At 37.7% G+C, this 9,855-nt stretch overlaps 2 protein-coding genes and 1 non-coding gene across 5 annotated transcripts; 2 read left to right on the top strand and 1 right to left on the bottom strand.

Annotated features, from left to right (window-relative positions):
* The first annotated feature begins 552 nt into the window (after positions 1–552).
* Positions 553–3,900, top strand: LOC135632367 (F-box protein At4g18380-like). 2 transcript variants are annotated; one of them, XM_065140879.1, is made up of 3 exons: positions 553–895; positions 1,196–2,434; positions 3,420–3,900. In XM_065140879.1, the coding sequence occupies exon 2, from the start codon at positions 1,325–1,327 to the stop codon at positions 2,414–2,416; it is 1,092 nt and encodes a 363-aa protein (XP_064996951.1). In that variant the 5' UTR covers positions 553–895; positions 1,196–1,324; the 3' UTR covers positions 2,417–2,434; positions 3,420–3,900. The 2 variants fall into 2 exon arrangements, with proteins under 2 accessions (XP_064996951.1, XP_064996950.1); XM_065140878.1 differs by lacking the exon at positions 3,420–3,900 and having other exon boundaries at positions 554–895; positions 1,196–2,674.
* A 942-nt stretch (positions 3,901–4,842) lies between these two features.
* On the bottom strand, positions 4,843–4,915 carry TRNAA-UGC (transfer RNA alanine (anticodon UGC)). The gene has a single exon. It is a non-coding gene; the product is annotated as a tRNA-Ala (tRNA).
* A 451-nt stretch (positions 4,916–5,366) lies between these two features.
* Positions 5,367–9,560, top strand: LOC135632257 (ADP-ribosylation factor 2-B-like). Of its 2 annotated transcripts, none has more exons than XM_065140672.1 (7): positions 5,367–5,517; positions 5,745–5,904; positions 6,671–6,741; positions 6,888–7,007; positions 8,499–8,617; positions 9,011–9,092; positions 9,295–9,560. In XM_065140672.1, exons 2-7 carry the CDS (start codon positions 5,757–5,759, stop codon positions 9,295–9,297), a joined length of 543 nt encoding a protein of 180 aa, XP_064996744.1. In that variant the 5' UTR covers positions 5,367–5,517; positions 5,745–5,756; the 3' UTR covers positions 9,298–9,560. The 2 variants fall into 2 exon arrangements, with proteins under 2 accessions (XP_064996744.1, XP_064996745.1); XM_065140673.1 differs by lacking the exon at positions 5,367–5,517 and adding an exon at positions 5,539–5,651.
* The last annotated feature ends 295 nt before the right edge of the window (positions 9,561–9,855 follow it).

Raw genomic sequence — 9,855 nt, 5'->3', positions numbered from 1 at the left:
TATACTTTTTTCTTCAAAAATAAGATCATATACATATATATATAAATATTCACATTCATAAAAAAAACTGAGGGTACTAATATTAATAATATCAATAATGAGTTCAAAATTAGAAATATATTAATAATTAAAATACCTAAAATGCTATAATATTCTCAGTATCATAATTATTATTAAAAATATTGAAAGAGTATCAATGTAATAAGAATTTAACATCTCTATTTAATATATGCATGCATATATGTTAAAATCAAATTTAAAATGATAAATATGGCAATCCATCATTTCAGGAAATAGCAATATAATTAAATGTTGGCATGAAATCTTTGACCTTGCAGAAGATATAAATGTATAAGTTTCATAGGAGTATAAGAAAGAAGCTAATCCATTGAACACAATAAATGCAAATCAAGTTAACAGTACTTGCATTCAATATTCAACATTAATTTCTTGGTATTGAAAAGGAGTCATCAGTGCACCCACTGACACACGCCACAAATTCCACACCCTGAAATTACAGCGATGAGAGGGTGCAAAAAGCGGGTTCTACCAGATGCTGGTGCACTTAATTTTACCGGGGAACCACTGGCGTATCTAAAAATGGCGTCTTGATGAGCTGCGGCGAGGTCAATAAATGTGGAGCACTTCCTCCTCCCAACGCCCTGCTCCATTCGATGAATTTCCACGCAGGAATCTGCAAATTCGTTGCTGTTGCTCTTCGTTTCGCTTCGGCTGGTCTCCGTTCAGGTGGAGAATTGGTCTCGTTCGAGCGAATCGAGACCCCAGGGAGGTGCAGGAGAGGAGTGGTTCCGCATCTTTGTGTAAGGTTTGGGCCAAAGATTGGGTTTTGAACGCATATCGAGCTTCAGAGGTGCAAAAGTGGGCGATTTTGGGGGTAAATACTGTTTGACGTGCTCAATGTTAAGCTATTTTTCTGCCGTCTCTTCTGTTGTCCCAAACTGGTTTTGGGTAGGTGTCTGATATTGGTCGATTCGGCTTTTCTTCAAAGAATCGCTACTAGTGTAATGACTTGTTTTCTAGAGTTACGTTTTTGATCGGAAAGTCTTGAATGCAATTCAATTTGGAATTCTTTTGGTAGATCATTGAACCTGAAAAGGGTTTCCTTTGGCAAAATGTTGCCTTTTCCCTTTCCTGGTTGAAATTGATTGTAATGGTGGAAACCTTGTTCTTGCAGACCATTGAATTGACGAGCTTGAGGCGTTTCAGCTTCGTGGTTGCGGCATTCTTTCTTTTGGCGTGGTGAAGAACCCATCTTGCTTTCGTCGTTACTGTAATCTTGGCATTTGGTTTTGGTGTCGGAACAATGTGTTTGATTGCTCAACTAGAGAGAACGCAAACCAAATCCAGAATCCACGCCGATCCCTCCCTCCACCAGGACCATTTCGACCGGATTCCGGACTCACTGGTGCTGCTCATCTTCAACAAGCTCGCCGATGTCCGGTCCCTTGGTCGCTGCTCAGCCGTGTCCAAGCGCTTCAATGCCCTCGTCCCTCTTGTCCACAATGTGTATGTTAAGATTGATCGTGTAGTGTCCATCGATGGTGACTCCTTCGACGCCTTAGACCTCTCCCTCCCCAAACCAAGAACCCTCTTTGCCCATCTTTTAAAGCTCATTCTTTTTGCCATCCTCCAACCCTTACACTACCTTCAGAACGTTCATGGTTGGAATAAGCCCCTTCTGCCACAGCTCTCCCATCACTCCCCTCGGCAAGTCCTCAAGAATTTCACCCATGTTCGCAACCTAAGGATGGAGCTCCCTGCTGGTGATGTCAAGACCGAGGATGGAGTCTTCTTGAAATGGAGAGCAGAGTTTGGAAGCACCCTTCAGAACTGTGTGATACTGGGTGGAACCATGATGGACTATAGACCTGCTTCGGCCAATTTAGAGGGGGGAATGGAAGACAATGGAAGCATACCCGAGTCGTTCTATACGAATGGAGGGCTAAAATTGCGCGTCGTCTGGACTATCAGCTCTTTGATTGCTGCATCGACGAGGCATTATCTTCTCCGTCAAATCATCGAGGAACACCCAACGCTGAGCAGCTTGGTCTTGACAGATGCTGATGGCCAGGGGACATTGACCATGGGAGTGGAGCAGCTGAAGGAGTTCAGGGAGAAACCATTGGCAATGTCAGCATCATCAAATAGGACTCAGGTGCCAGCATCATACATGAAGCTCAGATATGCTCCATTCTTGGAGCTGCCCGATGGAATGGGAATGCAAGGAGCTACACTAGTGGCTATCAAGCCCGCCGGAGAGGGCACCAGCGGTGGCCATTATAGCAGAAAGGAAGCCGAGGCCTTTATTTGTCGGGCGTTTGATGATCCACTCCAGGATACAGTCAAGGCATTGGTGAAAAACCGAACTTACCTCTTGGAGATGAATGGATTCTAGCTCAATTCTGCCTCTCGGGTCAGTTTTCCTACTACAGCTTGTACTGCTCGTTTACATGAAACCAGTTGTAGAGTGCCATTTCTACAGAAATGAGATCTCACTAGTTGCACTAGCTATAAATTTTTTTTTGTTGATCTCTGTACAGTAAGGATGCCTGGCTTTATTACAAGTTATTGTACACAAATAGATCTACTTGGCTTTATGGATGATACCTCGAATGCATGTGGCTGCAAAAGAGCATCTTCTGAGCTTTCTTTCTTGAGAATGTCTATTATGCTCATGATAATACTATCTAAGCAGTACACTAGTTGTGTTATTTTTCTTCATGTTCTTTTTGGCTTCATTTTGGGGATGCCACATATTATCAGAAAACAACATTTCAGCCCATTGTGCATCTGTTTTTCGTAATAGAAAACACAGCAGTTTTGTCATTTTTGAAGTATTTCCATTTTGTTAGAACCAATCTTTTTTCCTTTCTGCTTCATCCATTGAGCTGTGATTTTTTCATTATTCCACTTCTTGTGTTGCAATTCGTTCCTACATGAAGACATTTGGATTTCTGTAGCACTCTAGAAATTCAGTTTGCAATCTTCATCATGATAATGTCATAATTTCACAGCAAAGATACATATCAATGCAAAGGTTCATCTAGAATTACTGAACATGTTTCTGATTTCGACGAAGCTTTTAAGGAGGGGTGAATGGGTTTGAAGAGATCATCTTGGTATCTTGTTATTGACATGGTTTGGCAGTTTAAGAAATTCTTAGACAACTGATTCAGTGAACTTATGTAGTAATAAAAGCTCAGTCAACTCCAGTAGTTGATGACACGAAACAGTGTAGCAGAGCAAATCACTTGGAGAACTTTGCATCGATAATTGGCTCCCTTGCAGCTTTCCATCAAGCTCGTATCTTGTTTTTTGCATGGTTTGGCAATTTAAGCAATTCTTAGACAAATGACTCAGTGAATTCATGTACTGATAAAAAGCTCAATCAACTTCAGCAGTCGAGAACATGAGACGGTGTGGCAGAGAAGATCACTTGGGGAATTTTGCATCAATAAATGGCTAACCTACAGCTTTCCATCAAGCTGCTATCTTGTTCTTTGCATGGTTTAGCAAATTTAAGCAATTCCTAGACAACTGATTCAGTGAATTCAAGCACTAACAAAAGCTCTGTCGAGTTCACCAGTGGAGAAGATGAAACAGTGTGGTAAAGCAGATCACTTGGTGAATTTTGCATCCATGAATGGCTCCCCTACAGCTTTCCATCAACCTGGAGAGGAACAAATGAGAGAGAACAGGAGGATTGAGATAAGAATCATGCAGGCCACAGTAGCAGCTTAGATTTCATTATCATTTTGGGTTGCAGATAAGCTTTGTACAATTTCTAGTTTTGATACTAACAGAACAGCTTTGGAGGACCCTCATATCAGCTGTTGCACAGACATCAGTTTAATGTGCTGTCTATGACAGCTTTGTTCCTTTTGTTTGATTCCTTGAGGTAGGAGATAATGCAATGAGCTTGATCCCACTGACAGATGTTGATGTTTCATCTTATCAAAATATATAGTCATGATGGACAAGTGAGAGAGATTACAGGAGGATAGTGATGAGAAACATGCAGGCCACAGTAGCAGCTTAGATTTCATTTTCATTTTGGGTAGCACATAAGCTTTGGCCAATGTCTAGTTATGTTTATTAACAAAACAGCAGTGGAGGACCCTGATATCAGCTGGTGCATAAACATCAGTTTGATGTGTTGTTTATGACAGTTTTGTTCCTCTTGTTTGATTCCTTGAGGAAGGAAATAATGCAATGAGATTGATCCCACTGAAAGATGTTGATGTTTCATCATCTAATCAAAAGAAATCCACAGCTTGAACAAGGATTGCTAACTTATTTGGACTGTATATCAAACCAAAAGAAGACTACTTCTGCAGGAAGAAATGCTTGGAATGTGAAATAAATATAATGAATAAAAAAAAGCTGAGAATCAAGCAAAACTCATAAATTGTATTGCAATATATAACAAATAAAAAGTAATCCAGCAGAGAAAAAAAAAATCTAATCTGAAGATGTATGTAAAATTAAATTTCTCAGAATCAGGCAAAACAAAATAAATTGTTTTCCATATGTATAAGAAATAAAACATAAGCCATCAGAGTGAACAGAAACAGAAAATATATATTGAACTTTAAATTTGGAGATGCAGGAAGAAATCCATGAAATGTAAGATAAATGTAATAAATAAAAACTGAGAATCAAGTAAATGAGGCAAATAAATTGTTTTGTCTGTAACAAACAAAAACTAAGCCATCAGAGACAGAAAAAAAAAAACAATCTAATTTGAAGATGCATATATTCATATGGAATAAAAAAATAACCCATCAGAGTCAATGAAAAAGGAAAAATTTATGTTATATTTGGAGATGCAGGGGATCGAACCCTGTGCCTCTCGCATGCAAAGCGAGCGCTCTACCATTTGAGCTACATCCCCGATGTTTAGACACACAAATAATATATATATATTCAAATTATGCAGAAAAAAAGAATTCATAGGAAAATACTTCATATTCTTTATCATTGTATCATCACAACAATCAATTCATCATTCTGACAGTCATATATATATATATATATATATATATATATAATTTGAAGCTTTCTTTTTTTATTGATAGATATGCTAAACTCATATTTAAAAGGATAAATTGTAAATTAGATTATTTCTTTTATTCCTTTATGCAAGGTTAGTGATATGATTAAGATGTAGTAGCATAACTAGGAATAAGATATCGGTCATCCATCACAGTGGACCGATATACTAAGTTACAACTGTTATATCAGCGTCAATTATATTATATATGTGTATATATCGGACTGTTACAAACCTCAAAAGCGTTATACCTACTGCTGTAACAAGCATCAGCTGGCAGCCACGTGACGTTAGTTGACTTCGTCTCCCTGCGGAACCGAAATTTTCTTATTTCCTCTTATTAATTCCTTTTCGGGTCCGCCTTCTCTTTCCGTCCGCAAGAGGCGAAGAAGCAGAGCAGTCTCGCGCCCCGATTCGGCTCTCGACGCCTTCACGATCTCGAGGTTAATCCATTCCTCCTCCTCCTCCTCCTCCTCTCCACGACTTCTCCTCGGTCTTGGAGTTCCGTTTGTCGTTGCTTTATATCGCATGCCGTTGTTTTAGATCACGGAGATCGGCGATCTTGTTCTCTCTTTTTGTCGGTTTCTGATCGGGGTCATGTTTGTTTCTGCTTTAGATCGGCGGAATTTTGTGTTAGATCTTTGATCCGTCCGTGTGATTCTTGTTGTAGCGAAAGGGAACGATGGGGCTCAGCTTCGCGAAGCTGTTCAGCCGCCTGTTTGCGAAGAAAGAGATGAGGATCCTGATGGTAGGGCTTGATGCCGCCGGTAAGACGACCATCCTCTACAAGCTAAAGCTCGGAGAGATCGTCACCACCATTCCCACCATTGGTGAGTGTTGTTCGTGTTCTTAAACGAGCTTTCCTCTTCTCGACGTTGATATCCTGAAACCTGATGTTTCTTGTTTGTTCTGCTCGATTTGTTTGAATTGGCTCCTCTATTTAAATAGATATCATGCATTAATTTACCTATTTGGGTGAGTTCGTGATGTAGAAAGATTTAATTGGTGGGCGTGTGGGCAGAGATCTCTAACACGAACTCATGATAGCGTTTTCTTATCGCTCCCTTCGAAATGAGCTTTCTTTTCGAGAAAGGCCTACACGAAGAATCGATTGAACAAACCGTAGTGGCACATTCTCTCCGTGAGGGGATTGGCACCTAGAAAAGGCACTGCTGATTTTTACGTTTTCTATGGATCTTCTATTTATTCGTTTATCTATTACCAGGCTGAAACATACAATTTGATTTTGACATTTGTTTTAACAGTTCCAAGACAAAAGTTCTTTGTTCAATTAGGCGAACTGTAGGAAATGGATGTGGAATATCTCGTTATTTTAATGTTTTACTTCTCTTTCTCTTTAAAGTATGGCAATGCTTCCAATAACCCTAAGGCTTCCAGTGATCATGATTAATGTGGAGGATCAGGGTGATTTAGCGGTATGAAGACTTTTACCCTATCAATGTGGAAACTTGTTTTTTATACTTAAGAAAGATGAATAATTTAAGTAATTATTGGTGTTTGTAGTGGATGAAATGTATATGCTTGTGTCTTGAAAATCATGTCATTGTAGTGTAATTATGGTGGAATTTATTGCAGGATTCAATGTGGAAACTGTCGAGTACAAAAACATTAGCTTCACCGTGTGGGATGTTGGTGGTCAGGACAAGGTACTGCTGTAATTATGTTAGACAACTTTTCATTATCCATGCAACTATGTGAATGGATCGTAAGAGTTGATGAGTCTGTTGGTTGTTTAACTAGTTTGCCGTGTTTCTCACTGCTTGTGTAATGGTGATCTTGTTTGCAAGAACAGATCAGACCTCTGTGGAGGCATTACTTTCAGAATACGCAAGGCCTTATCTTTGTTGTTGACAGCAATGATCGAGATCGTATTGTTGAGGCAAGGGATGAGCTCCACAGGATGTTAAATGAGGTAACCTCTTTTAACGATAATACTTATCTATCAAAAGATTTAATGTCAACTTCATTCTTGCATAGGTGCTCCTGGAAAGTCTAGTTGGGGTAGAAATACATTGTCTACTTGGCAGCAAGAACATGTAATTCTTTACAATTTAGGTTTACCATATGGCTCTAGGAGATTCCATCCAATAAATTTTGACAAATTATTCTCAGAAATGAAGCTAACTTTCGTGTCCTCAACTTCCTTGTTCATACACTTCCATGAAACTTATCTTGCACGTTTTGGATAAAGAGACTGTGATTCTACATATAACCAATTTGGTGGTGGTGTTATTAACTTATTAAATTTAATGTAATTATATTTCTCATATAATTTCCTTCGATTCAAAACTTGATCCAAATATATATATATATATATATATATATATATATATATATATATATATATATATATATATATATATATATGTTTAACAATCTTGTTTCATTATCCTGGAGGTAACAAAAATGGATTAGAATTGGAGGAAAAAAGGTTCATCAGATTAAAAGAAATATCAGATGAATCTTTTAAGCAACTGATTCAATCATTGAATGTGAGCCCACCTGATTCCTTCACCTTGTATTCTACAATGGATGGAGAGGCTTCCTTTTAGCATAAGCTAAATAGGTTTCACATACAAGACATGACATTTCTCTGTAATTTTCTTCCTGATCTCCTATATACTAATTTTTTCATCTTTTTTTCTATGGTACTAATTTTGAATACTTATATTTACATTTATATTTTTTTTGCTAATGAAAGTTGAATTTCTGATTGCTTTATTTATTCTCTTTGATTTTAGGAGGTCATGTAATTGCATCTTGTATTATTTCAAGTCGTGAAGCCCCCTTTCTTTTTCTTTTTCCTCCTTAACCTTCTTATTTTTCTCAAATTATCTAATTTTATTGATTGTTATGAATTTAAAATATTTCCAAAAACAAAATTTGGAAAACTTACCCACTGCAACTGACAAAATGTGTTGGTCAGGCCTCCATTGAAACAGGACACAGTGAATATTTCGACCACAATATATTGTGCTTACAATCACATTTTTAACTTATAATTTATCTTGCTCGTGCTAATTCAGAGATTGATACATGAACACATGATGTTGTTGTTGTCATGGAACATCTGTTCTAACATCATGTTCATGGTTTTGATACAATCAGATAGTATTATTGGATCGTAATGCCTAGTGTGAAGTTTGGTGGTATCAACTTTTTGTATTTAAATGACATTTGGAATCCTTTCATCGATTGTTTAGTAAATGTGAAATTTAAAGCATTTTTGGTGATATCAACTTTTTGTGTTTAAATGGCATCTGGAACCCTTTCATCAAACATTTAGTAAGTGTGACATTTAAAGCATTTCAACTGTCTACTTTATTATAATAAGAAAGCATCATTATACTACCATCATTTACAGTTTCATTGTTGTTCTTGATAACTGTTCTGGTACTGCTAGGATGAGCTACGGGATGCTGTCTTGCTTGTGTTTGCGAACAAACAAGACCTTCCAAATGCAATGAATGCTGCTGAAATCACTGATAAGCTTGGTCTGCATTCCTTGCGTCAGCGACACTGGTAATATATTTATCACTTGATAAGCTAATGGTTTTAGCTCATTACCTGCCATAGTAAAAAGTAAATTACAATCTGTTCCTTGAAACTAGTTCATAGCAGGTGTGGTGGAATCTATTGATGGTAACTAAGGTGGTATATATAATGAGGAGATCAGTTGAGCGTATGCTTGTTTAAAATGGTGTCTTGATTATTTGGAAGAAAACCAAGTCGATCAAACGTAAATAAAATAGTTGCTAGTTTTCTTTCTTAATTTGACATATTGAACTGTGTATTCAGATATTACTGTCCCACGAAGATTTTCTATGCTCTTTCGGTAGATCTGATAGACAATTGATTTGATATATTTAAGGCCTCCAACGCTCATGACTGGTTTCTTGCGATTACTATGCTCAGGTACATACAGAGCACTTGTGCTACATCTGGTGAGGGTTTGTACGAGGGGCTTGATTGGCTCTCCAGCAACATCGCCAGCAAGGTAACGACTACTACTACTACCTTTTCTTAGTTCGTTGATGAGCATGTGTGTATGTAAGCACCGACAATATTAATTGTCAACATAAAGCGTTCCTAAGTTTCTTGCCATAGGAAGCCTTCTATATTTTCCTCTTGCAAATGAGAAATCTCCTTTCCATGAAAAGAAGTCAACAATGTGTGCTGACTTCAAATTATTTCGACAGTAAACAAAGCATGGGGGGGTCGCTCAAAAGCAGCAGTGTGCATCGTTCACGGCATCAGCACATTAGAGGGAGGGACACAATGACGGTTAATGTTCCGCTTGGATGGGTTCTCTCTTTGTTATTCCTGTCTCGTGCAATTAAAAAAAATTTCCATTTGCTTTGTTGAATTGGATTTTTGTGGATGAAACTCTTGTTAGAAACACCTTTCTTTGACCTGGAATTTGCTTTCACCATTTTCAATAGAGATTGTGCCGTCTTTTAGTTCATAGAGTTTGTTTTATCTGCTAAAAAATTTGGATAGAAAACGTCATCAATTATGTGTGTTATTTAATGCAATGAAAATTTATTTTTGAGTGAAAACACAACAGTGTCATGCAGTATCGAAACCTTATGAGCCAAATGATATCTCATATAAAGGTCCAAATCAAATATTGGTTTGGGTTTAGTTGATGTATCTGATGATAAGAACGAGCAAATGTGCCAATATCAGTTTTTAGAGCGAAATAAAACGTGATTGTTCGTGCATAACCGAGTCTAGTCTCGTAATAACACAGATAATTC

Source organism: Musa acuminata, chromosome BXJ3-3, assembly GCF_036884655.1.
Source record: "Musa acuminata AAA Group cultivar baxijiao chromosome BXJ3-3, Cavendish_Baxijiao_AAA, whole genome shotgun sequence".
In the NCBI taxonomy this organism is placed as follows: domain Eukaryota; kingdom Viridiplantae; phylum Streptophyta; class Magnoliopsida; order Zingiberales; family Musaceae; genus Musa; species Musa acuminata.
This window is presented reverse-complemented; position numbering and strand designations above follow the sequence as displayed.